The sequence below is a fragment of the Giraffa tippelskirchi genome, chromosome 2, assembly GCF_054371585.1.
Source record: "Giraffa tippelskirchi isolate mGirTip1 chromosome 2, T2T-mGirTip1v1.2.pri, whole genome shotgun sequence".
In the NCBI taxonomy this organism is placed as follows: Eukaryota; Metazoa; Chordata; class Mammalia; order Artiodactyla; family Giraffidae; genus Giraffa; species Giraffa tippelskirchi.
The window spans coordinates 20,022,476-20,050,273 of NC_137276.1; the positions used below are offsets into that span (position 1 = coordinate 20,022,476).

General features: G+C 38.6%; 3 protein-coding genes across 56 annotated transcripts in view; 1 reads left to right on the forward strand and 2 right to left on the reverse strand.

Moving 5' to 3' along the window:
• SHOC2 (SHOC2 leucine rich repeat scaffold protein) overlaps nt 1–1,034 on the reverse strand; it is an 85,424-nt gene extending 84,390 nt beyond the window's left edge. For 7 of the 10 annotated variants that reach the window (XR_014068565.1, XR_014068564.1, XM_081540400.1 and 4 more), the window contains exon 1: nt 85–136. The gene's annotated coding sequence lies outside the window, so the exon portion shown is untranslated. Of the gene's footprint in view, nt 1–84; nt 137–248; nt 544–798 lie in introns of those variants that run through there. The other 3 variants (XM_081540409.1, XM_081540284.1, XM_081540314.1) reach the window with 2 other exon arrangements.
• BBIP1 (BBSome interacting protein 1) lies at nt 1–27,779 on the forward strand. Of its 42 annotated transcripts, XM_081540763.1 has the most exons (8): nt 607–653; nt 1,268–1,478; nt 1,600–1,697; nt 2,891–3,026; nt 10,707–10,756; nt 12,607–12,679; nt 15,992–16,164; nt 18,521–18,704. In XM_081540763.1, the coding sequence occupies exons 4-7, from the start codon at nt 2,984–2,986 to the stop codon at nt 16,156–16,158; spliced, it is 333 nt and encodes a 110-aa protein (XP_081396889.1). In that variant the 5' UTR covers nt 607–653; nt 1,268–1,478; nt 1,600–1,697; nt 2,891–2,983; the 3' UTR covers nt 16,159–16,164; nt 18,521–18,704. The 42 variants fall into 42 exon arrangements, with proteins under 42 accessions (XP_081396915.1, XP_081396839.1, XP_081397046.1 ...); XM_081540789.1 differs by lacking the exons at nt 607–653; nt 1,268–1,478 and adding an exon at nt 1–365 and having other exon boundaries at nt 1,612–1,697; XM_081540713.1 differs by lacking the exons at nt 607–653; nt 18,521–18,704 and adding an exon at nt 1–365 and having other exon boundaries at nt 1,411–1,478; nt 15,992–17,217.
• Nucleotides 17,209–27,798, reverse strand: part of PDCD4 (programmed cell death 4) — a 29,378-nt gene continuing 18,788 nt past the window's right edge. For all 4 annotated transcript variants that reach the window (XM_081540465.1, XM_081540444.1, XM_081540454.1 and 1 more), the window contains 5 exons: nt 25,691–25,805; nt 21,855–21,962; nt 21,518–21,628; nt 20,742–20,881; nt 17,209–17,962 (listed from right to left, as the gene is read on the reverse strand). In XM_081540465.1, the coding sequence (XP_081396591.1) occupies nt 17,902–17,962; nt 20,742–20,881; nt 21,518–21,628; nt 21,855–21,962; nt 25,691–25,805 (535 nt within the window). In that variant the 3' untranslated portion in view covers nt 17,209–17,901. The remainder of the gene's footprint in view (nt 17,963–20,741; nt 20,882–21,517; nt 21,629–21,854; nt 21,963–25,690; nt 25,806–27,798) is intronic.

The following is a 27,798-nucleotide window of genomic DNA, read 5'->3' on the forward strand; positions in this document are numbered from 1 at the left end:
ACCGACAGACCGCCGGACGGACAGGAAGGAAGGCAACAAGAACCGGCCAACAGGCACCCTCCCGCCTCGGCGGCCCCTAGTTACCGTCAGAAGCCCGGACTTCGCCATCCTCCTCGCTCGCCCTCCTTCCTCCTCCTCCTTGGAAGCGACGCTGCCCAACCGCCGCCCCCCGTCCGCCCCTCCCCCACTCGCCCCGCCCCGCCCCGCCCGCCCCTCCACACACTCTAGCTCCTACCGCCCCGCCCCACCTCTCGAGTGCAGGCCCGTCAATCGCCGGGGAAGAGAAACAGGCGGGGCCAGGGCCGCCAACGCTGCCCAATCAGAGAGACGCACTGTCGCCAGCGACGCTACCCAATCAGAGTGAGGTATTGGCGCCAGCTTCCCTCTCTGCGCCTTTTTCCTTTCCTCTGCTCCTGGACGCCCTCTCTCCCGCCCACTGGGCGCCGCTGGCTAGCTGGGCCACGGAGAGAGCCTCCAGCAGGGTAGAGTAACAACTCTCAAGCGGAAGTTACTGTTGACGCTAAGGCAGCCATAACTGATAATGGCAACGGGAGTTTCCTGGCCTCCCGTCTCCTGTGTGACGTAGTTTTCCCTTCGCCCAGACTCACAGTTGCCTTGGGCAACAATTGAGCCGTCAGGGAAGAGAAGCATCTGTAAGTAGGCCCAAAAAAGGACCAAAGGTGACCAGACATCCCATGTAAAACAAGTTAATTCCTATTCCAGACTACCTTCCCGGTTGCAGGATTAGAGAGAGCAGGTTTCCCGGCCCTTATTTTGCTGGGACGTCTGGTCACTTACTTAGGTGGACAGGAGTTTAGGGCTCCGAAAATCCCTGTCTTGCCCGGAAGTTGCATTTGACACTTCTGAATGGGGTCATGGCAGAAGGATGGGAATAGCTTGCGCCCCCCTTGTCCCAGGGAGTACCCATTCTGACAGGAGTCGAGAAGTGAGGTGAGTGTCCCCTGGTTCAGAACCGTGGGTCAGATCCGAGCGGGCCCGAGGGCCCTGGGAGACCGAGAGTCCCGGAGGAGAGCAAGGCTCAGAGTCGCTTCCGCTGGAAGAAGGTTTTCTTTCCGGGCTGGCCAGGCGGCGGCCCGCCCTCCCTCCGCCCCTTTGAGGCTCCCTGTAGGGCGAGGCCGCTCAACCGGCTCCCCTCGCCGAGCTGCAGCAAGTCGAGACGGGAGGGGCCTGGGTGCGGGCCGCCGGGTGGAGCCCGTAACTCTGGCAAAGTGGAGCTGCTGACCACGCCCCCGCAAATTCTGTTAAGTACTTTCACCCCCTGACCTTTGAGGATGGAGAATTCTGGAGCTTGAGGAAATCGTTTTACGTTCCCAGCTACAAAGGAAGAAGATGGTTACCCACCACCGCGGCAACACCTTTAAGTCTTATTTTCCCACTTCCTGTCTTCAGATTCTGAATTTTCTCCCTTTGTTTCTCTGGTGAGAGTTTGTAAGCACTGACTGCCATTCTGAAAGAAGGTACACTGTCCTAATCCTGCAAGTCTACTGTATATTAAACAATTTAATGTTTGTGAATATTCGAATCGTATTAGTTTTACATGACTCTTTACCAGAAGTGTCTCACATTTATCTCATGTAGTTCCTTCTGTAGGTTTGAGTCAACACCTGTCAGTCATCTTCGTAATACCGGGTTGGATACCTAAAGCTTCGGGGGAAAAGGATCAGGAGAACTTTCAGGTAAACTGAAAATTGTTTATATCCACGCTAGTCAACAACAAGGGTGCACACCTACATTCTTTGCTGAATTTCTTTTTATATTCTTAGTACTCATTCTCCAGCCAAAATGGACTATTCTTGTTTCTAACAAGATTAATCACTGAAGCACCAACCTTTTGTGATTCTGTATCCATGTCCTAGTAACCTTGGAGATGTGTATCCAGATTTTCCCCAGCAGGAATTAATTTCCTCTGAGCTTACCTAGCATTTTTCTGAACCTCTTTTATGACAACCATTGTTTTATATAACAGCTGCTTGTGTTCTTAGCTTCTCAGCCTTGCGTGCATGCTAAGTTGCTTCAGTTGTGTCCAACTCTTTGTGACTGTATGGACTAGAGCTGGCCAGGCTCTTCTGTCCAGGCAAAAATACTGAAGTGGGTTGCCATGCCCTCCTCCAGGGGATCTTGCCAACCCAGGGATCAGACTCAGATCTCCTGCATTGGCGGGCAGGTTCTTGACCACCAGTGCCACCTGGAAAGCCCAATTTACTCCTAAATAGGCTGGTTTGTATCAGATTTATCAGCCTATTATTTTACCCTGCACATGATATTATTTTGATAAATACTTAAAGATTGAATATCAGGTGTCTCCTGGATGCCCAGTATGCTTGCCAGCAACTTCGGTTTTAGGGAATTTCGGTTTATCAGAATTGCAGCATAGTTCTGCTACTCAACACGATTTCTTCCCCCAATATTTTATCAAAGAAATATTCATACATTAAAAGTTTTAAGAATGCAACAAATATTCATATACCTATCACCTAGATCCAACAGTTGTTAACATTGTGCCATATTTATTTCATTTCTTCTTGCATACTTTTTGTCATTGAGACATTTGGAAATAGGTTGCAGACGCCTGTTGTTAAGCAGACATCTCTAAAATTCCCAACATGTATTTCCTATGAATTCTAAAGTTCTCCTGTAAAACATAATATCATTATCAACAAGTAAGGAAGTTAATAATTCTGTAGTCTTCAGAATCCAATCTGTATGTACATATGTTTTCCCATTTGACCCAAAAATGTCTTCTATACCTTCTCCTCCTTGCAAAAAAAACAAAACAAAACTGAAGATCCAGTTATGGCTTATGTACTGTATTGTGGTATTATAACTATTTAGCCTTAATCTAGAACAGTCCCCCCATTTTTTTTTCCAGGTGACATTGTCATTTTGAAAAGTTCAGGCCTGGGGGTCTTTTTGACTGTCTCCTTTTTCTTGTTTCTTGTACATCAGAAGTTGGTCTGGAGCCATGCTTACACTCAACTTAACATTTTTTGCAAGACTACTTCAAAGTAAGAAAACTAAAGGTTTTCATCCTTTTCCAATCATGATTAAATCTTCCCAAATGGAGCTACTCTTACCCATACCATGAGCTGCTCGTTAAATCCATCCCAGTTCTCAGCATACCACTTTCTGTCATGTCCTATGAAGAACAGTTTAGCATTTAATCCTCCTGTCTGCGTAGACTGTATTAGTACCCTGCACTGGCAACATAGACTGTCTCAGTTCAGTTCAATCGCTCAGTTGTGTACGACTCTTTGCAACCCCACGGACTGCAGCACACCTGGCTTCCCTGTCTATCACCAACTCCCGGAGCTGGCTCAAACTCATGTCCATTGAGTCAGTGATGCCATCCAGTGTAGAGTGTATTAGTACCCTGCACTGGCAGCATAGACTGTCTACCTTTTAATAAATCGTTGCCGCTACTTTGCCTTCACTTGGAGCTGATGCAGTGTCATCTACAGCAGAGTGTACTGATGTCAGCATAGTTTCACGAGTTTCATCTCCTGGCAGCCCAAGGACTGTTGATGAAAGGTGTGTGGGCCTTGCAATTCAAATACAGATGAATCTTGATGTTATCAAAGCAGATACTGAAGCAAGTACTGGCCATGTGGCCTCATTCCAATTTCGGCAATGTTATTTTTCTCCCTGAAATTCTCCTGCAAGTCTTAATTGGTCCTAGTGTTTCTGTGATAGCTTGTTGGTAGCATTCATCAGAGCCTATTAAAAATTGCAAAATCAAGATTATACTTAGCACTTAGTACACGAAGAACAGTCTATGTTCAGTGGATTTACAGATGTTTGTAGAATTTACTTCATGATCACAAGAGGAAAACTCCCAGGACAGCCAAGCTTGTGTAGTCCTCCTATCCTAGACTTACAGTTGATCATGAAAGATAAGCAGAAGGAAGAAAATTCTCTGAGAGGGCAGAAACTCTTAGATACAGAATATTTTTAGTCTTCGCATTGGAAGTTAAGTAATGCACTCCATCAATCACTTTTTTTGTGTAGGAGAAAATTTGCTCATGTGGGACTATGAAACAGTTTTAAGTTTATTCCAGATTCAAGTAAAGCTAAATAATATACCAATTAAGACCACAGATTTTAGAATCAGACCTGGATTTCAGGAATAGGGATATTCATTAGCTGATGACTTCAAACAGTTTACTCATTCTGTTTATCATCTATTACATAGAAGTGTAAAACCTCAGGATTGTTGAACAAAGTGAGTCAAACACATGTAAAATGCATTAGCATATTGTGTGTAGCACATGGTATATAGTCAGTGTATGGTAGTTATTATTAGTAACTTCTAAAGCAGTCCAATCTGAGTATATTGTTGGCATTAAATATTTATTTATTGAATGAATGAATCTAAGACAATGGTTCTCCAATTTTAATGTGGGGAACTTAAAAATTAGAGATTCTAATTCAGTGAATCTGGGGAAAGCTCCAGAAAAATCTGTATTGTTAATAATCATCCAGGGGATTTTGATAAGGTGATCCAAGGTCAGGCTTTCAGAAACACTGAGTAAAGTATCAAACAATTCTTTATTTCCCTTTCTTTGCATACTGTTGAAGTAGCTACATATCTCTGATGCTGAGAATATAAAAAGTTCTTCAGATACCTTTTTAAAAAAAAGGCTTAACCCTTTTTTAAAGAGTTAATAGCTAATGTTTTTAGGACCACTTTTAGTACTGGATTTTGAAAAAGCAAAAATTATTAGTAAAAGGCATTTTGCATGAGTAGGACATGTCATTTTCTACTAACTTAGCAGTAGTGTCTGCTACTGGAAAGTAACAGAACTAATGGCGTCATCCCAGTTCACTCATGAAGAGCAGTTCCTGTTCTTAGGCCTAGGCACGTTCCAGAAGTTAGACTCTGCACGTATTATTCACATGAGTCTGGGTTAATTAGCCAAACTGAACATGTTGCAACATTTTTCTACTAGCAGATGCCAGATAGAAAAACGGTAGAATCTACTGTAGTTTCCAACTACATGACATATAATGTTATTTGGCATCTCCACTTGAACATTATCAATCCAGATTAAGTACTCTGCTAGCACGTGGTCAATCACTTGAGTGAGAGAGAGCATTACTACTTTGTATCTGCTGAAAAACACCTTATTTGGGGGCTCCCTCTCACCTTTTTCTCATGCTGGTTTACATTCAAAATCTAATATGGGTTTGAAAATTTATCTATCAGTCAACCACACAAGTCTTGCATCAGACAAAATACAAATTTTTTCATTTTTGTTGCTACCATTCCTCGCACCCCCATCAACAACCTGCAGTAAGCATTCAGACATTGAGCTTTTCCTGTGTGCTAGGGCTGGTTAATGGCTTTATATGAATTATGTCATTTAATAAACCATCTAAAGTTGGTGCTATTATAAACTTTATTTTAGAGATAAAACCAAAGTTAGAAAATTAAATAGTTTGTTTAAATGACTAATTTGACTCCAGACCCTTCTCTCAACTGCTACACTGTCCTCATCTCTTTTTACCACCACCCTACCACTATTTACCATCTTTCCATATCCTTGTTAGGTCATTATATCCACTCCCCTAGCTTATACTACTGTCTAGGCCTCCAGTCCTTTTTACCTTCCACACTCATTGGGTCAGAACCTAATTCATGGTCTTTACCCTTCCCTCCTAGCTTGTCCCTCGTCTCTGTCCTCAACTTGAATTGATACCTGCACCATCTACTCAGGCATGTTAGCTTAAAATCTCAGTCATCCTTGATCATTTTCTTATCACCCAAAGTGGCATTGGGGAATGGTGGAGGAGACTGAGAATCTCAACTTCTTGTATCTTTGAATACCTCAAGTATCTTCTCCTCATACTGTTTGGTATTACTGATTTTGTTCATTTCCTCATCATCTTACCTAAACAATTAATAGCTTCCTTACTAATCGCCTTGCTTCTAGTGTCTCTTCTGTTTTTCCTTTTTGTCTGGAATATGTGTCTCCAAAAAAAAAAATGTCATATTTCTACTCAAAGCCATCCAGTTAGCTCCCTCCTATCTATAAAGTTCAAACTCCAAGGCATGCCATTCAAGGCTGAACATGAACTGGCCTCCACCTGGTTGATCCTACCATGATATGTGCACTATATATGCATTGTAATCTAGCCATTCCTCCAAGTTTTTTTTTCAAATGCTTATTTCTTTGAGCACATTGTTCACTTTATCTGGAACACCCTCCCTTTGCTACACAGCCACTTCTTTGGATAGTAAATCCCCATTCATCCTGGAGCTAGTTCCAATGTCACGTGTAATAATTATTCCTCAGAGATCACCACTTTCACCTGTCCAGAGCCAGGTTATTCATGGTTTTGATTTCTTAAGGCACAATAGATAATGCTTTTATTAAAGTATGTTGCATTGAATTGTAATTGTTTATTTACATGTCTCTTCCCCCATCTCACCTCCCCCAGATTCCTCAAGGAGAAGAACTGGTTCTTATCTACTATATCTCCCACGTTTAGCTGTGATTGGTACATTATAGACAATTAGTATGTTGTTGAAAGAAAAACATCTGGATAGTCTAGGCACATAGGATCTCAAACTTCTCAGTTTTACATTTATTTTCCACTCTGAAGGAATAATTTCCTTGTCACCAAATAGAGCATACTTTCCTACTCCAATCTTTTTTAAAATTTATTTTATTGAAGAATAGTTGATTTACAGTGTTGTATTAATTTCTGCTGTACAGCAAAGTGACTCACTTATATATGTATATACATTCTTTTTCATATTCTTTTCCATTTTGGTTTATCACAGGACACTGAATATAGTTGCCTGTGCTACACAGTAGGACCTTGTTGTTTATCCATTATTTATATAATAGTTTGCATCTGGTAACCCCAAACTCCCAGTCTGTTCTTCCCCCATCCCACTTCCCCTTTGGCAAGCACAAGTATGTTCTCTGTGTGTGTGTCTGTTCGTTTCATAAATAAGTTCATTTGTGTCGTATTTTAAATTCCACATATAAGTGATATCATGTGGTACTTACCTTTCTCTTTCTGACTTCATTTAGTATGATCGTCTCTAGTTGTGTTCATGTTGCTGCAGATGACATTATTGCATTCTTTTTTATGACTGAGTAGTAGTCTATTGTATATACATACCACAACTTCTTTATCCATTCATCTGTTGATGGCCATTTAGATTTTTTCCATGTCTTGGCTATTGTGAATAGTGCCGCTCTGGACATAGGGGTAAATATGCTGAAAATTTTGTCCTTTGCAACTTATCATAAGTTTAAACTTATGATAACAATTTATATGTCTATCCAGAAATGTGTAAAAGAGTAACTAATTTTTCTGCCTAGTTTTTCAAAACCTCTTTGGGGGTTATGCAAGGATAAAATTTGAGGACCACTAATATACATTCTTAAGTTTCAGGAGGACACTCTAGTGCTCTTGTCCAGTCCTACTCCCACAATTTAGTTTGGTTATCATAGTAAATCTAGGTTGGTCCTCAGACTAAATCACCCTAGAGATTTTTAACTTGTCTAAGTTCTGTGACTAATTTATGCTATCAGTATGTGTATGATTGACCTAACTAATCCTGCCTAGACTTAAGTGCCTTTCAGTTTTCACTCAACTTAGTAAAACAACTTAGTAAAATTTTTCATAACAAAGATTTCGTTTCCCTCTGAGTTCTTCTGCATTAATTTTAGACATCTAGCTCAAATGGCTACAACAGGTTTGCTTCTTTTATCATGATTTGAAATGCATTATCCATCATGCATGATCCATCAAAATCATTATTTGTGGGGAAAATTACAAAGTAAGGAAACTGGGGGAGAAGGAAGCAACAAATTATTTTCTAATTACCCAGACCAAAAACTTCAAAAATTGATTGACACTGTATTCTCTCAGCATTAAAAGTTTGCATTCTGTTAGTGTGGGAATTTTATTTTAACTTTTGCAAATTAATGTTTTGTCTAAAAAATATGTCTTGACAATCTATATCATTTTAAAATCTGTAAGAGTACGCCAGTGTATGGTTTTTCCATAATTTATTTGACCTATGATATATGCCTGAATGCAGTGTCCTAATGAACATTCTTACTCTTTAATGCAAAGAAATAGAGGAAAATAATAGAACGGGAAAGACTAGAGATCTCTTCAAGAAAATTAGAGACACCAAGGGAACATTTCATGCAAAGTTGGGCACAATTAAGGACAGAAATGGTATGGACCTAACAGAAGCAGAAGATATGAAGAAGAGGTGGCAAGAATACACAGAAAAACTATACAGAAAAGGTCTTCATGGCCCAGATAATCACGATGGTGTGATCATTCACCTAGAGCCAGACATCCTGGAATGTGAAGTCAAGTGGGCCTTAGGAAGCATCACTAAAAGCTAGTGGAGGTGATGGAATTCCATCTGAGCTATTTCAAGTCCTAAAAGATGATGCAGTGAAAGTGCTGCACTCAGTATGCCAGCAAATTTGGAAAACTCAGCAGTGACCGCAGGACTGGAAAAGTCAGTTTTCATTCCAATCCCAAAGAAAGGCAGTGCCAAAGAATGCTCAAACTACTGCACAATTGCACTCATCTCACATGCTAGCAGAGTAATGTTCAGAATTCTCCAAGCCAGGCTTCAACAGTATGTGAACCGTAAACTTGCAGATGTTCAAGCTGGATTTAGAAAAGGCAGAGGAACCAGAGATCAAATTGCCAAAATCCACTGGATCATCGAAAAAGCAAGAGAGTTCCAGAAAAACATCTATTTATGCTTTATTGACTATGCCAAAGCCTTTGACTGTGTGGATCACAACAAACTGTGGAAAATTCTTCTAGAGATGGGAAGACCAGACCACCTTACCTGCCTCCTGAGAAATCTGTACACAGGTCAAGAAGCAACAGTTAGAACTGGACATGGAACAACAGACTAGTTCCAAATCGGGAAGGGAGTATGTCAAGGCTTTATATTGTCACCCTGCTTATTTAACTTATATGCAGAGTACATCATGAGAAATGCTGGACTGGATGAAGCACAAGCTGGAATCAAGATTGCCGGGAGAAATATCAATAACCTCAGATATTCAGATAATACCACACTTATGTCAGAAAGCAAAGAACTAAAGACCCTCTTAATGAAATTGAAAGGGGAGAGTGAAAGAGTTGGCTTAAAACTCAACATTCAGAAAACTAAGATCATGGCATCTGGTCCCATCAGTTCATGGAAAATAGATGGGGAAACAATGGAAACAGTGACAGACTTTATTTTGGGGGTTCCAAAATCACTGCAGATGGTGACTGCAGCTATGAAATTAAAAGACGTTTGCTCCTTGGAAGAAAACTTATGACCAACCTAGACAGCATATTAAAAAGCAGAGACATTACTTTGCCAACAAAGTCCATCTAGTCAAAGCTGTGGTTTTTCCAGTAGTCATGTATGGATGTGAGAGTTGGACTGTAAAGAAAGCTGAGTGCCAAAGAATTGATGCTTTTGAACTGTGGTGTTGGAGAAGACTCTTGAGAGTCCTTGGACAGCAAGGAGATCCAACCAGTCCATCCTAAAGGAAATCAGTGCTGGATATTCATTGGAAAGACTGATGCTGAAGCTGAAACTCCAATCTTTTGGCCACCTGATGTGAAGAACTGACTCATTTGAAAAGACCCTGATGCTGGGAAAGATTGAAGGCAAGAGAAGAAGGGACGACAGAGGATGAGAAGGTTGGATGACATCACCGACTCAATGGACATGAGTTTGAGCAAGCGCCAGGAGTTGGTGATGGATAGGGAGGCCTGGCGTGCTGGGGTTGGAAAGAGTCAGATACAACTGAGCAGCTGAACTGGACTGAACTCTTTTATCTTTACACACTCATGTTTCTTTAGGGATCACTACTAGTAGAATGTTTGGGTCAAAGAAAATATACATATTTAGTTTTCGTAGATACTAAAAAATATTTAAAGATACTACAAATTATCCCTCTAAAAATGCTGTACCGACAAACCTGCTCACCAGTAGGGAGTGGCCATTGCCCTATATGTTCCCTAACTGTGGATACTATCAGGCGTTTTGATTTTTTTTGCAATCTCAAAAAACATAACACACACACCCCAAAATGAGACCACAATGATTTTCACTTTGTTTATGAGGCCATAATGATTTCCCTATTTAAAGTATAACCACCACAACCCCCAGCACTCCTAAATCCCCTTTTAACTATTTTAGCTTCTATAACACTACCGTCTAATAGCATTGTTATTTGTTTTTCTCCCTATACACTAGACCATAAGCTCCAAAAGAGCAAAGGTTTTTTTCTCTTTTATTCACTATGAATGGTTCCTGGCACATGGTGGACACTCACTTATTTATTGAATTGAATGATGTGACACTTGTATAAGATACATGAATTTCATCCATAGCTGGTATGTTTCCTTCTTGGGCCTATCTGTCCCTGGTATTACATCCATCTTACCTTACCAATTAGAAAGTACTCTTAGGGGTAGCCACACTCCTTAGGGTGCATTACAACCAGGCAAAACACCCATGTTTGGCTATTAGCAGGCCACCTGGAGAAGGATAAAAATGCTCCTTCCTACTCTGGGCTCCCTGGGCAGTTGATTATCAAGACACTGTAGGCTTGGCAGTGCCAGCCAACCAACCAATACCTTGCTTATTTTAGCCCTTCCCTTCCTGTTTCTCTCCTGCCAATGCCTAGGGGAACCTCGGAACAAGAATCAGCCTCAGCAAAGTAGACACTCCACCCAGGCAAGTGACGACACTGATCTTGCCCACACTAGGTCCAGCCCACTCCCTACCACACCCTTTCCAGTAACAATGGCAGCTTAAGTCAGAGAACTAAGGTTTCCTAGAGCACTTCATTGTTTTCCTCAAGCTAGATTTTGTATGTGAGAGGTATAGAGAAGAGAAAGCAAAAGATAGTGATTATTAAAATAGAGTTGCTACTCTAAAACAGCTAAGATTCATCCACCATTTTAGCATTTTGGTGATTTAAAAAATTGATGATACAAAAACTCTTAGGTGCTATGCACTTCCTTCACATTTGTCAACATTTATAATGCCTATCCTCCCTTTTGGTAGTATATCGTGTCAGATTTTCACGAAATAAAGGCTTAAGGAATATTTTCATTGTGCTGTCTTTGAGAGGTAGAGTGTTTCTTATATTCAGGTTAATCAGAGATCTGAATGTTACTACCCTTCAACATAACCTGGAAAAAGAAATCATCACTAGTTACCACTGGCAGGCCTAAGTAACAGGAAGGAAAGAAGGTGTCAGGAGAAGCAGCCATGCATTCTGAATAAATTGCATTTATCTTAGATTCTAGGTAGTGTGATGTATTGCTTTATTCCTGGTCCATTCCCTACTTCATCTTCCTTCCCAGACAGAGCAGAATAGGGGTAAGTTTTGATGACAGTTCTGGAAAGCAGATAGAGCTTCCTCAGGAACTTTAGATCTTCAGAATAAAAATTTGAACAAGAAGGGGAAAAGGCTTGGTGGATGCAGAGTAGGAAGCTTTTATTAGGAATGTCAAAATAGTGGTAGTGGGAATAAGACCAGCAGCAGCTTCACTTGATTATAACTAATTTGCAGTGGGTGGTAAAGGCAGGCACCAAGCCAGCATCATCACATTATAGATAATAAATCTTTCTTCTGTGGTGGTGTTGTGAAAGATACATGGTAAGTTGCATCAGTGTGGCAGAATATCACAAAATGGGTGGGACTGTCTAGAGAAGCTTCTGTGTTTGGAAGGGGATCATGCTAAAAATTACAGTCCAGAACACCTTGAATATACTAATACATAGCATGGCATAAACTGGGATTTAACACTGGCAACATGTCACTAGCCAGAGATGATGTATACGCTGGGATCTGCATAACAATACTCACGTGAGGGTATTCACTGGCACTTCAGCATATAGTATTAATATATGTGTGTTAGAGGAAAATAGTAAACTGAAAGCACACCTCACTTCTGGTATTCAGGAGCCAGTTTGACCTGTTTGTGTTGCTTCCTTACAAATTGCAGCTGTGTAGCCAGTAACTGATCCTTAAGTTGCTTGTCATTAAAGCAAAGGAATTAAAGCAGAAATTGGTTGTTAGCCATTGAAAGAAGTGGGAATGTTAGGCAGTATTTGCATAGTACTGCCTCCTTTCCCTAACAACGTGGCATAGGCCACCTCCCAAATGGTCTTGTCTTTTAACATCACCTACCACTCAGAAGATGCTATCAGCTGCACATAAATCCTTTTGTTTTTCCTCGGCTGCACAGATACCTACTAGATAATTAATTACCTTTGCCTGAAAAACTTAAGCCCTACCAATTTTCACTAAGAGGGGAAAAATTTGGAACATGCAGCTTTCCAGTTACCACCACCACTGATGAACGAAAGTTGACAAGGTCTGCATGCTTACATGAACTATCTCAACCTTGTTTCAATGGAAAGACTCCCAGGTAATTAAAAGAAAAATTATGCAAGGATAGGATAGTTCATTTTCTATATGAATTGTGATTTTACTTCTTAAACTACAATGGAAATATCTCAAGTAATATGCTTTGGGAATTCATTCTTGAATAATATTTGTTTTCTCATTGAAGGACGAGACTGTATCCAACACTTCAGATATGGCAGAAACGAAGTCAATGTTCCGGGAAGTTCTTCCAAAACAAGGTATCTAAATCACAAATACTTTGGTCATAGAATATTATTGTTTGCTGCTTTAGTTGTTCAATTGTGTCTGACTGTCTTGTGACCTCGTGGACTGTAGCCTGCCTAGCTTCTCTGTCCATAGGATTTTCCAAGCAAGAATACTAGAGTGGGTTGCCATTTCCTTCTCCAATATTATACACATAACAGTATCATATAGCAGACTCAATAGCTAGACATCTTGTAACTATTTTGTGTTATATATATACATACCACAGATACTTTCCACTTTTGCTATGCTTTTGTCATGAGTAGTTTGTAAACGAGTAATCCATTTTTTTGCCCCCAGTAAAAGGATGTAAGATGATGGTTTGTTTCTTAAATGTAGAAATCCTATTATTCTCAAGATTGGCGATAACAATAAGAAATTTAGTGACAAAAATAGCACCATAATTTACCATAATACTAAGGTCCAAAAGTGAGGGAAAAGAAACCTATATCATACAATGTAACAAAAGCTGAAGGTTTAAGGTAAACCTTCAGTAATTTGAATATTCATGTTAATACCATACCTTACTAGGTACTTGATTTTCCATTTCTTTAATTGAAGTATATAGTTGGTTTACAACTATACAAGTGTATAGCAAGTTTTATATACAAGTTATATATACATAAATTCTTGTTTTTTTCAGATTCTTTTCTCTTATAGGTTATTACAAAATACTGAGTATAGTTCCGGGTGGGATATAGTAGGTTCCTGTAGGTCCTTTTTATCTGTTCTATATATAGTAGTGTGTGTATGTTGATCCCAAACTTCTAAGTTATCCCTTCTCCACCTTTCCCTTTTGGTAACTGTAAGTTTGTTTTCTGTGTCTTTTCGGTCTGTTTCTGTTCTATATTTACAAGTTCATTCATATCTTTTTTTATTTTTATTTTTTTTAGATTCCACATATAAACGGTATCTTTTGTCTGACTTACTCCTCTTAGTATGAAAGTCTCTAGGTCCATCCATGTTGCTGTAAATGGCATTATTTCAGTCTTCTTCATGTTAATATTCCACACACACAATCTTCTTTATCCATCTGTAAGTGGACATTTAGGTTGCCTCCATGTGTTAGCTATTGTAAATAGTGCTGCAGTGAACACTGGGGTGCCTTTCTTTTTTCAAATTGCTGTTTGCTTCAGACAGATGCCTAGGAGTAGGATTGCAGAACCATGTGGTAACTCTAGTTTTAGTTCCTTAAGGAACCTCCATACTGTCCTCCATAGTGGCTGCACAAATTTGCATTCCCACCAACAGTGTAGGTGGGAATGTATATATAACTTGTATTTAAAACTTGCTATACACTTGGATAGTTGCTTTCGTGGTGGCTCAGCTGGTAAAGAATCTGCCTTCAATGTGGGAGACCTGGGTTCCATCCCTGGATTGCAAAGATCCCCTGGAGACGGGAAAGGCTACACACTCCAATATTCTGGCCTGGAGAATTCCATGGACTGTATAGTCCATGGGGTTGCAAAGAGTCAAGACACTACTGAGCAACTTTCACTTTCAACAGTGTAGCAGGGTTCTTTTTTCTCCACACCCTCTCCAGCTTTTATTATTTGCAGATTTTTTGATGACAGCCATTCTGATTGGTGTGAGGTGATACCTCATTGTAGTTTTGATTTGCATTTCCTCAAATTAGCTTCTTTTCACGTGTCTTTTGGCCATCTGTCTTTTTTTAGAGAAATGTCTATTTAGATCTGCCCATTTTTTGATTGGGTTTTTATATTGAACTGTATTAGCTATTTGTATATTTTGAAAATTAATCACTTGTTAGTCACATCTTTTGCAACCATTTTCTCCCATTCTGTAGGTTGTCCTTTTGTTTTATAGTTTCCTTTGCTGTGCAAAAGCTTTTGAGTTTAATTAGGTCCCATTTGTGTATTTTTGTTATTTCCATTACTCTACTAAACATATTCCTCTGCTGTCTCATTTTCTCTTAATTTCTATTTTTATATATATGGAAGGTTATCTATGTTCCTTGACCTTGGAGAAGTGACCCTCTGTAGGTGATGCCCTATGTGTCCCAGCCTTACACTCTCGTCACCCAACGGTCCAGGGACCAGCTAGTCCCAGGGAAGTTTCTGATCTGTTTGTGAATTCAGTTCCCAGGCTGCTGGATGCTAGTTTTCTTGCTTCTGGAGTCTACCCCCCGGTGGTTGAGCATGGTCCAGAGGCTTGTGCAGGCTTCCTGGTGGAAGGGGCCTGTGCTTGCCTACTGTTGGGTAGAGCTCAGTCTTGGTTCTCTGACGGGCAGCGGTAGTGCCGTATCAAGGAGCATGACTAGAGGTGGCTGTGGGCTCAGGAAGTCTTTAAGCAGTCTGATGGCAGGGAGGGGATGTTCCTGCTTTGTTGTTTGGCCTGAGGGGTCCCAGCACTGGAGTCTGCGGGCTGTTGGGTGGCATCAGGTCTTGGTGCCAAATGGCAGCCTCTAGGAGAGCTCATGCCAATGACCATTCCCTAGTGTCTCCACTACCAGTGTCCTCGTCCTCACAGTGAGCCACAGTCACCCCACACCTCCCCAGCAGACCCTCTTAAGACCAGCAGGTCTGACACAGGGTCCTATGAAGTCACTGCACTTTTGCTCTGGGTCCCAGTGCACGCAAGCCCGTGTGTGTGTCCTCCAGGAGTGGAGCTGCTGTTTCACCCAGTCCTGTGGCACTCCTGCACTCAAGCCCCACTGTACTACAAAGCCAAGTGCTCTGGGGCCCTTCCTCCTGATGCCAGACCCCCAGGCTGGGGAGCCTGATGTGGGACTCAGTCCTATGGGAGAACTTCTGCAATATAATTGTTCTCCCATTCGTGGGTCACCCACCTGGGGGGTATGGGATTTTATTATATTGTGAGTGTGCCCTTCCTACCATCTCGTTGGGTTTCTTCATGTCTTTGGATGTATCAGCAGAATATCTTTTTTGGTAGGTTTGCATCTTTTTTGTTGATGGTTGTTCAGCATTCAGTTGTGACTCTGGTGGGCTTCTAACCTGCCATCTTGTCCCCCTCTTCTAAGTATTTTTATGTATGTTGTATCTCAGTTCTTTTTTTTTGAAACTCAACATCTGACACAAGAAGTTGTGTCCCATGGCAACTTACAATTTTAGGTAGAAAATTCAAAACCTTTCTCATGAACTTCTTAGTATTAAATGCTTTTATATTTATATTAAAGATATGTTACAAGGATAACTATAAGAACAAGAGATTTTAAATGATAATGTATTAAATTTTTTAACTGCAAATCCAAACTACCAAACAGCTGTATTTATCTCACTCTGATTTTTATTTCTTTTTAAACTTAGGGCAGTTGTATGTAGAAGATATAACCACAATGGTGCTATGTAAGCCCAAACTTTTACCATTAAAATCTCTGACTCTGGAAAAACTGGAGAAAATGCAGCAAGCAGCACAGGATACAATTCGCCAACAGGAAATGACAGAAAAGGAACAACAGAAAATAACTCACTGAACAACGGCAAGTAACTAACTGAATGATAACTAGCACTTCTACAGAACACCCTACACCTTTCTATTAACAAGAGCTGAAAATAATCTGCATCTGTATGCTGAAAACAGTATGTATTAATAAAACAGATAGTATCCCTATAAAGATACCCGATTACTAAAATTTGGATTGTGAATTTAAACACTGGTTTGTATTAAATATAAGCAGTTTTAAAACTTTGAACTCAGATTTTTAACCCAAGTTTTTCAAACTACAAATTACTGTTCACCATTCCTATCAGTTTTCTAGATAACATTCTTAGTTAGGCACAGTGAGTAAATGCAACTTTTATAGTCATCCTGTACATGGTTTTAAAAACTGAACTAAGCTTTTTAATTATACTGACTTTAAGGACTTACCTTGCCACCTTTGTCTTCCAGGTATCAAAACATAATCAAAACCCTAAAAATGGAAATTAATAAGGACTTGAAAGAGCCCATGAAGTAAAATGAACATAAATTTTGAAGTTTTATTTCTAAAACACTGTAGCTAGACCTGTAATGGGTATGTTCCTAGGAATACCTTTGTAAATTCTGAATATAATTCTTTGTTGGTTTGCTGCAGTTGGTAATAGACAATTTAAATTAATATGGACCTTGAGGCCTTGCTGAGTAGTTAGGCTCTGCAAAAGAGGTTAGAAATGTAATCTTCCTTTAGATAACTGTTATCAGTAACTACCATTTTCTCATACACTGACTAAATGTAAAACTTTTGGGTCTTTGAAGAATAATTTTTATAACACAAGCATTACTTGGTAATAGAACTTAATGATGAAAGGTATATACATTTATAAATTTCATTAAGTTCTAGATAAGATCAAAAACAAGGAAGGGTGCAAATATTTCCCAAGTATAATATTAAAATAATTTGTTTATTTACTACTGTACTCTTGTTTTAAAAGTTTGCCAGGAGCAAAGTTTAAATTAACTAGGTTCAAATATGCTTTTATATGATTTAAAATTTGCTGTGGGAAATAAGTTTTTTAAAAGATCTAAAATAAATGCACTCCAAATAAAGAATCAACACTGCTTCACATGTTTTATTTTGTCATACATTCTTCTAGAACTGGGTTCATTTTTTCCAGTTTTGTAGAAAAATAGATGTTCCAGCCACCATTTACTTAACTGTCTAGTCTTTAAGACCAACCAAAATGTTCCCTGGAAAGATGAATAAGTCTCACAACTAGCTCATTTTTTAAAAATTCTTTAAAACAAATAACTTTTCTTTTTTTTTTTTTAACTCCAAAGCACAGTATTTCAACAGCAGCAGCCAACATGGGGTTTTAGCAGCTTAACTTGACCCCCTAAATAAAGCTTTGTATAAACCAGTGATTTTACTACAAAAACACTGTCCTTGAAAGAAAGGAGTGGCAGTCAGACATCAATGCAAAACTTGGAATGATTAGGTCATAAACATGGCACTTACAAAAGGTAGCTTATGAGAATATCCCACTAAGAAGTGGTTACTTTTCTGTCCCTCCTTTACACCCTCAAATTAAAAAAAAAAAAGAGAAAAGAAAGAAAAAGAAAAAAAACACTTCCTTTAAAAATTTCCCTTAAATGTAAGTTTACAAAATTTCAGACATGCCTTGTACCCAAAACAAGTGCTTAAAAAAAAAAAAAAAAAAAAAAACCTGTGCTAACAACTCTTACAATTCAGATATATATATATTTTTATAACATCTAAGACTGCAAGAGTTCCATGTATTCAGTAGCTCTCTGGTTTAAGACGACCTCCATCTCCTTCACTTACAAAACGTTTTCTACCCCTGTAATGAAAAGAACAAAAACATGTAAACAGATACAAATTTTGACTATAGTCAATTAAAATAATTAAAAACTGCATCTTTTTTTGTCATTAACTTTTGAAGAGTTTTTCATTTAAATTTTAAAAAGTCAGCATGCCTAAGTCTTTTGAAAAGACCTTACCGGTTACATATCCTAGAACATACCAAATGAACTACTTAATCTGAGCATTTTTTAGTTAAACAAAAGCTCAATTATTGAAGTAAGTTCACTGTCCAAATGAAGTCATGTAAGGAAAAAAAAATACAAATATGGCAAACATTTTGCTGTTTGGAAATTTAATACAAACGCACGTCAAAATTATTGCGGGTTCGGTTCCAGACTGCCACAATAAAGCGAATCACATGAAGTTTTTGGTTTCCCACTGCATATAATGTTTACATAATACTGTAGCCTATTAAGTGTGCAATAGCATTATGTATAAAAACCCAATGTACATATAATAATTTAAAAATACTTTATTGAGGAAAAATAAATGCTAACCATCATCCAAACTTTTAACAAGTCTAATCTTTTTGCAGGTTAAGGGCTAGAAATACTCTGAGAACTACCAAACTGTGACACACAGACATAAAGTGAGCAAATGCTGTTTGGGAAAATGGCACCAACAGACTTGTCGATGCAGGGTTGTCACAAACCTTCAATTTGTTTACAAAAAAAAAAAAACAGCATCTGCAGAGCACAATAAAATGAGACATGCCTGTATTTATTTCTACTATTATTAATATTATTTGAAAGCTAAACATTGAACCAAATAGGAAACACCAACATGATTGGGAACTATGAAAACTAGAGCTACAGCACCTATCAAAGTATCTATGTTTTAAAATGGTTTTTAATTTTTTCTCAGATACAGAAAAGCCATAACCTGAATGTGGAAAAACAGAGTCCGTTTAATTCCTGTATATACCCCATTTTGAACTTTCTGCCATTTCAAACTCAAGATGCCTTCCTCTATAATATTTAACCACACAATTAGCTACATGTAGTAACAACAGCTCAAGAGGAACAGTCACAGCAGCTGAAAGCAGTCAAGTGCTCAACAGAGCTTGGGCAGAATTGGTCCTTATTTCTTCTCTGACCCTAGACCAATATGCACAGGTATTCAAAGTCACACACAAATGTGCACTTTGCCCAAATAGGCAAAAAAACAGGATAAAAAGTTAAAGTTGTATGGAATTCACAGAAAGTTTAGACATCTCTCCAAATGATCCTTGAAAGTAAAGCCACGACAGAAATCACTAGGTAAGACTTTTGAATAGAGGCTGAAAAACTTAAAAAAAAGTGAAAGTGAAGTCGCTCAGTTGTGTCCAACTCTTTGCAACCCCATGGACTGTAGCCTACCAGGCTCCTCTGTCCATGGGGTTTTCCAGGCAAGAGTACTAGAGTGGGTTGCCATTTCCCTCTCCAGGGGATCTTCCAACCCAGGGATCGAACCCAGGTCTCCTGCATTGCAGGCAGACACTTTACTGTCTGAGCCACCAAAGGACAGTGCCGAAGTGTTGACTCCTTTTCATATTAAGTGGTATTTATGAAAGGGGTATGTATTACAGCTATATTTTCCTGAACATAAAGGCTTCATACTATAATACAAGGAGATCAAGGGTGGAAATGAAGCAGCAAGTAGCAAAAAGCCTTGCCAAAGTTGACAGTTTATACTGACGTACACCATTTGACACATTAGTACATAAATGATGTCATTACCAAGTAGAAATATACATTTTCAGACATTTTTATCAAAGCCATTAAAATGTATCTCCACCATTATCTTTTCCTTCTCTCTTAATGGCTTCTGAACTTTGTAAGCAAAGGACACTTGTAAGTATTTTTTTGAGATTTCTCACAATGCACTTACATAAAAGTATGCAAAGTTTGAAATTTCTTCAGAAAAAAATTACAGGAGCTTAAAATATAAAGGAGACCCACACAAAAAGTTTTTTCTTTGTTTTAGTCCCTCCATGTCCAACTCTTGCAACCCCATGGACTGTGGGATATCCCAGGCAAGACTACTGGAGTGGGTAGCCATTCCCTTCTGCAGGGGATGTTCCCCACCAAGGATTGAACCTGCGTCTCCTGCACTGCAGGCAGATTCTTTACCACTGAACCACCTGGGAAGCCCAAACAAGAAGTTTAGCTGTTACTAAATCTATTATAATATAAACTTTAGCTTTAACAATAACAAAAAAACCATCAACTCCTAAAGAGTGTGATCCTAGTGGCACATATACCTCCAAAGAATCACATACACACACTTTCTAGAGAAGTAAAATGCAATCAGCCCCAATTCTCCATTCTGTGAAGGATCAAAAGGAACCTAAATAAAGAATAGGAATGAGCACAGACCTTTAAAGCCAGAAAAAGTCTGGATCCATCCTTGGTTTCTATTATGTGTAACCTTAGAAAAGGTACATTACACTGTCATAAGCCTCAATTTTTTCATCTTACTGGTAATATCTACTCTGAAATAATATTTAAACTACTCCGAGTCTAGGACACACATTTTGTTCCACAAAATTAGCTTCTTTCCAGTGAACTGGGGCTTCATGAGATAGTCCTGTACAGATTTACAAGAGAACAAAAGAAGCCTCACACTTGCTTCTCCATAGACTCGGATGATTTTCCACTCATGAGTGACTAAAGGGAAGATACTATTATTTTTCAGACAGACAGAATGACAGAAAATTAGCTTAACCTTCTTAAGCACCTCAGTCAGTATTTGATGTTGAGAAAGTAATAAAGTACCTTGAAGGACAAAGATCTCTGAGTTGTTTGGAAATTATTCCAGCCTGAAAACAATCTTCTACAAATCGCTCAAGCACAGAGTATGAATGTGGGACATCCAGATTAATGTCTGGAATTTCATTGTAAATTCTCTCATAACCCTAGAACAATGAAATTATATACAGAATTGTTAGCCCATATAAAATACATAATGCATATAACCCATCACTGTTATCAAGCTATATTTAAGTCCAAGTGTTCATATTAATTAGACTGAAGTCAGATCTGAACCTTGAAAAGTACAAAGAGTTAAGTACACTTGTTACAGAATATTTAAAACTGTTCTCTCAAAAGAGCTTCTGGCAGACAATGGACATTGGACACATTTCTCCATCTACTATAATACATTTACTACATTTTAAAAAAATTAAAGGCAAATAACCTCACCAACATTTTAATAACTGCATACAATAAAATAGGAATAAATCAAGTACTTTTGTTAAAAGTTTGTTTCTCTCTAGATATAAACAAACTATCATATCTTAACACTCTTGAGGAAGAACATACACACACATGTTTTCTAAAATTTAGATTAAAAAAAAGCTGACATATTTACTACTTCCCAGGAAATGGCTGTAAGCGGTTCAAACATAAACAGTACCATTAAAAAATATACAAAAAGGCATAATATTACTAAATAAACCAGAAAGAAAGTTTCATTGACACTTAATAGTCTGTATTCAAGCATACAAAATTTAAGATATCAGCCTAAACATGGTTCAAAATGTTATACTTACTCTTTTCATTTGGTCTAGAGTAATGGTGGAAGATTTCCAAAGAGATTTTAATAAATCCAAAATCATCTTAAAGGTACTTTCTCCAGTTGACTCTAAAACCATTACAATGGCCTAAAAAATTGAATAAATGACTGAATTATTGCTCATTTTCATATAAGAAACTGCTCCTAAAATCTATCGTATCTTTTCTCTAATATGTAACCATATCATTAAAAATTATAAAACTCTCCCTTAATATCGTAATTTTTTTTAAATGTGTATTATTAAAGAAGCATTAAGTCTCTGTGGTGCAAAAAGGAACACAGTAATTCTCTTCGGAATGTCAAAGTAATCTTACTTCATATACAAGCTCATGGTGAAAATGAGGTACTTCCAGTTCCTTAAGGCAATGTTCAGCTTCAGACATGTCTCCAGAGAGTAAATACTCTTTCAGCAGCATATCAATCTATCAGATTTAAGAATTGAGATGTGTTAGTTCTTGATTTTTGAAAAATTCTGCTTTGCCTGAAGGATTTATTTACCCTCATCTCAATATATTACATGATAAATAAATAGGTCACAAACAGTTGTCTAGTAGTCTTGACAGAACATAATTTTTTCACAACTGAAAAGCAAATCATAAAGGGAATATTGCAGCGTTCTGGTGTGCTTTGATAATCACTGAGATTGACGAGTAGACATGTGTATGGCCTGAGCTGTGATCATAATGCTTCAATGCTCCCTGTTAAAAAAGTCACTAAATACCACTGCTAAGCTGCTGCTAAGTCGCTTCAGTCATGTCTGACTCTGTGCGACCCCAACGACGGCAGCCCACCAGGCTCCCCCGTCCCCGGGATTCTCCAGGCAAGAACACTGGAGTGGGTTGCCATTTCCTTCTCCTAAATACCACTAGAGGGCACTAACTGAAGTCTCAAAATGACTTCTTAAAAGTGGTACAAACTTATTTCCACCAGGATGACCTTAAATTGCAGTGGGAGCCAAAAAATGAGACTATATAATAGGGCTTTCCTAGACAGAGCAAAGATTCTCTAAATACTGTTCTCTTTCCTCTAAAACTGAAGATTTGAGGCCCATTATTTAAAACGTTTGTTAGCAATTCAGCTTCCAGTTACAGCTCAAGAGACCAAGTCCTGACTCTGTTTAAAGTCACACAAGAGTATCTATGGCTCGAGAAAAAAAGAAAGAGGATAGTTTTTCAGCACAAGAACTTCAACTAGGAATGTTCTCCCCTATACATTGCCTGTTAAAATCATCTTTGCACCTAGCAGACACTCAAATGAATGTTAGCTGACTGAATAAAATAATCTTATTTACATATCTTCTACTTTCATATTCTACAACATATTTCCATAAAAATTAAAATCTGATCAACAGAATACAGATTGATGAATTAATTCCTATTGTGCTCTAGGGAAATATTAAAAGCATGGAACTTGAATAAAGTATTTTCACTTTAAAATTATAAGCTAATTATTTATTATTTAAATTATATCATTTCATTTTTTTAACTTTGTTATATAAAGTACTTAAATGTTTCCCATCTGGTTCCATGCATTTTTGAGAATGATAAATACATGTATATATTTGTAAAAGTCCTCTCTGTCCAACTCATCCTTCCATATAAAGTAAATGAATATCCAAATATTGTCAACGTCAAACTCATGTATTGGTAGTTTTATTTCAGTTTTTATGTTGACTAATTTTTGTTGAGATAATTCACATACCATTAAATAGTTTGGCCTTTTCTCAAATATTAACTTTGACAAGCATTATCATCCTAGCAATGTTGTCTTTCAGTCCATAAACATGGTATATTTTTCTACTTATTTAAGCCTTATTTCTTTCAACAGTGTTTTATCATTTTTAGTGCAGAAGACTTGCACTTCTTTTGTTAAATTTATTCCTTTATATTTAATTTTTATGCTATTATAAATGCAATTGTTTAATTTCATTTCAAATCATTCATTCATTGCTAGCATACAGAAGATCTACAATTAAATTCTGTATGCAGATTTTATATCCTGCAACCACGGTGAATTCTAAGTTTTGTAATTTTGTTTTTTTGAGGATTCACTTGGATTTTCTGTATATAGATTATGTCATCTGGGAATATAGTTAGTTTTACTTCTTTCACATGGAAAGACTACACTCAAAAATCAGAACATATATACTATATAAATCTTCTAATTTTCTTAAAAATCCTCAAGAGTAAAACACAGTTTTGGTTTCTTAATATAGAATATCATTTTGCTGCCAGAAAAAAAATCCATAGAGAGTAATCTGGTATTAATGCAAAAATCAATTACTTTTTCTTTTAAAGTATGCATTTGTTGCTGTTCAGTCACTCAGTCATGTCTGACTCTTTGTAACTCCATGGACAGCAGCACGCGGGGCTTCCCTGTCCTTCACTATCTCCCAGAGCTTGCTCAAACTCATGTCCATTGAGTCGGTGATGCCATCCAACCATCTTGTCCTCTCTCGTCCCTTTCTCCTCCTGCCTTCAATCTTTCCCAGCATCAGAGTCTTTTTCAATGAGTCGGCTCTTCACATCAGGTGACCAAGTATTGGAGCTTCAGCTTCAGCATCAGTCCTTCCAATGAATATTCAGGGTTAATTTCCTTTAGGATTGACTGGTTGGATCTCCTTGCAGTCCAAGGGATTCTCAAAAGTCTTCCCCAATACCACAGTTCAAAAGCATCAATTCTTTGGCGCTCAGCCTTCTTTATGGTCCAACTCTCACAGGTAGTGAACTTCCTTACAAAAATTCTACCACTCTGATCTACTCTAGTGTTCATAATGCATAACATAACCTGAGACCATCCAGTTTCAAACTGCGGTTATAAAAATGGACATTTATTGAATAACTACAAAATAGGAACTCGTACTTCAACAATTTGAAAGTTTTTAAATACCAAGAAAAAGACTTTAGGTATTCCGCTAAGGTTCCCACATAGCTTTCTTCATGAAAGCTACTTTAACTTAACACAATCTTATTTTTAAGTCAGAGAAACAGTAAAAATTGTATGCAGGTCAGGAAGCAACAGTTAGAACTGGACATGGAACAACAGACTGGTTCCAAATAGGAAAAGGAGTACATCAAGGCTGTATATTGTCACCCTGCTTATTTAACTTATATGCAGAGTACATCATGAGAAACGCTGGGCTGGAAGAAACACAAGCTGGAATCAAGACTGCTGGGAGAAATATCAATAACCTCAGATATGCAGATGACACCACCCTTATGGCAGAAAGTGAAGAAGAACTAAAGAGCCTCTTGATGAAGGTGAAAGAGGAGAGTGAAAAAGTTGGCTTAAAGCTCAACGTTCAGAAAACTAAGATCATGGCATCTGGTCCCATCACTTCATGGGAAATAGATGGGGAAACAGTGCAAACAGTGTCAGACTTTATTTTGTTGGGCTCCAGAATCACTGCTAGTGGTGACTGCAGCCATGAAATTAAAAGACGCTTACTCCTTGGAAGGAAGGTTATGGCCCACCTAGATAGCATATTTAAAAGCAGAGACATTACTTTGCCAACAAAAGTCCGTCTAGTCAAGGCTATGGTTTTTCCAGTGGTCATGTATGGATGTGAGAGTTGGGACGGTGAAGAAAGCTGAGCGCCAAAGAATTGATGCTTTTGAACTGTGGTGTTGGAGAAGACTCTTGAGAGTCCCTTGGACTACAAGGAGATCCAATCAATCCATCCTAAAAGAGATCAATCCTGGGTGTTCATTGGAAGGTCTGATGTTGAAGCTGAAACTCCAATACTTTGGCCACCTCATGCGAAGGATTGACTCATTGGAAAAGACCCTAATGCTGGGTAGGATTGGGGGTGGGAGGAGAAGGGGATGACAGAGGATGAGATGGTTGGATGGCATCACCGACTCGATGGACATGGGTTTGGGTAGACTCCGGGAGTTGGTGATGGACAGAGAGGCCTGGCGTGCTGCAATTCATGGGGTCGCAAAGAGTCGGACACGACTGAGCGACTGAACTGAACTGAACTGATCATGGTATAATTTATAGCAAGAGGGCATAAAGCCATATATATAAGGATTATTCAGTTTTTCACTTGCAAGATTGAACTTAATTTTTGTCCACAAAACACCAGCTAGAGGGCATGTTTATTTCCCTAAAGAATACATATAAATTAAAGACAATACCCCATAGTTACCTCTTTAACAAGGTGATTAACAGACTGCTGCCCACCTCCAGAGCCCCAAACACTGTCTTTGCGCTTTCCACCTTTAGACATACTCAGGAGCACAGTAGCCTTGTCCAGAGCAGCTCTACAAAAACAAACAAAAAACAGTTAATTTTGACATATGAACATGCTTGAGATTGACCAAACAATGGATAAAGTCCGGGGAAGAGGGAGTAGGCCTATATACACTAAAAGCTTTTGCGTTATAACATAAAAGCAACCTAAAGTTAAGAAGTCTCTTAAAAAACTATTTTTCAAAATAAAAAGCTGGGGGAAAAAATGTTGTTTCTCATATTAATATTCTCTCACACACTTATTTCCATTTCCCAGTCAACAGAACTCTAATGTTATTACAAAATAATTCATCTACTGCAGGTCAGGAAGCAACAGTTAGAACTGAACATAGAACAACAGACTGGTTCCAAATAGGAAAAGGAGTACGTCAAGGCTGCATATTGTCACCCTGCTTATTTAACTTATATGCAGAGTACATCATGAGAAACGCTGGCCTGGAAGAAGCACAAGCTGGAATCAAGATCACCAGGAGAAATATCAATAACCTCAGATATGCAGATGATACCACCCTTATGTCAGAAAGTGAAGAAAACTAAAAATCCTCTTGATGAAAGTGAAAGAGGAGAGTGTTGGCTTAAAGCTCAACATTCAGAAAACTAAGATCATGGCATCTGATCCCATCACTTCATGGGAAATAGATGGGAAAAACAGTGGAAACAGTGTCAGACTTTATTTTGGGGGGCTCCAAAATCGCTGCAGATGGTGACTGCAGCCATGAAATTAAAAGACGCTTACTCCTTGGAAGGAAAGTTATGACCAACATAGCTGCTACTGCTGCTGCTAAGTCGCTTCAGTCGTGTCCAACTCTGTGCGATCCCACAGACGGCAGCCCACAAGGCTCCCCCATCCCTGGGATTCTCCAGGCAAGAACACTGGAGTGGGCTGCCATTTCCTTCTCCATGACCAACCTAGACAGCATATTAAAAAGCAGAGACCTTACTTTGCCAACAAAGGTCGAGGCTATGGTTTTTCCAACAGTCACGTATGGATGTGAGAGTTGGACTGTGAAGAAAGCTGAGCGCCGAAGGATTGATGCTTTTGAACTGTGGTGTTGGAGAAGACTCTTGAGAGTCCCTTGGACTGCAAGGAGATCAAACCAGTCCATCCTAAAGGAGATCAGTCCTGGGTGTTCACTGGAAGGACTGATGTTGAAGCTGAAATTCCAATACTTTGGCCACCTCATGCAAAGAGTTGACTCATTGGAAAAGACCCTGATGCTGGGAAGGATTGGGGGCAGGAGAAGGGGACGACAGAGGATGAGATGGCTGGATGGCATCACCGACTCAATGGACATGACTTTGAGTAAACTCCGAGAGTTGGTGATGGACAGGGAGGACTGGCGTGCTGCGATTCATGGGGTCGCAAAGAGTCGGACACGACTGAGCGACTGAACTAAACTGAGCTGACTGAGAAGAACATTTCACCTAAAATGAACTTCTGTATATATTCATACTTTCCCACCAAGGCAACCATTACACTATGACCTGAAATAGTTCCACAAAATTAGTATCTATACCTATGAAAACCTAAGACATGGCTAAGTCCAAATCTAAGTTCTAGGAAGTTATGAAAAATCTCAGAGCATAATTCCCAAATAACACATTTAGCTTATAGTTATGCTAAAGAACAAAAGTAAGAAACATTATTTCCTAAGATTTCCATAGCAAATAAATATAAAATTGAAAATACAGCTCTTTTGTTAATGTTGTCCATCTTATTAGAAGATTAAATAATTACAGAATATTAAAACCTGAACATTCTAAGTCCCCTCCTTTCGTTTTATAAATAAGGAAACTGAGGCAGAAAAAAAAGTGGCTTGACATAAAGGTAGGAAATAGTTTAGCTAAAACTCTGCATATAATATATATGCAGAAATATATAATGCAGCTGCCTTATGATACTGTCTTCTTTCTGTTCTATTGTATCAATAAACTCTCAATTTTAATTACACATAAATGACAAATAAATATCCACAATGTCTGATTAATTCAAGTGTCATTTGA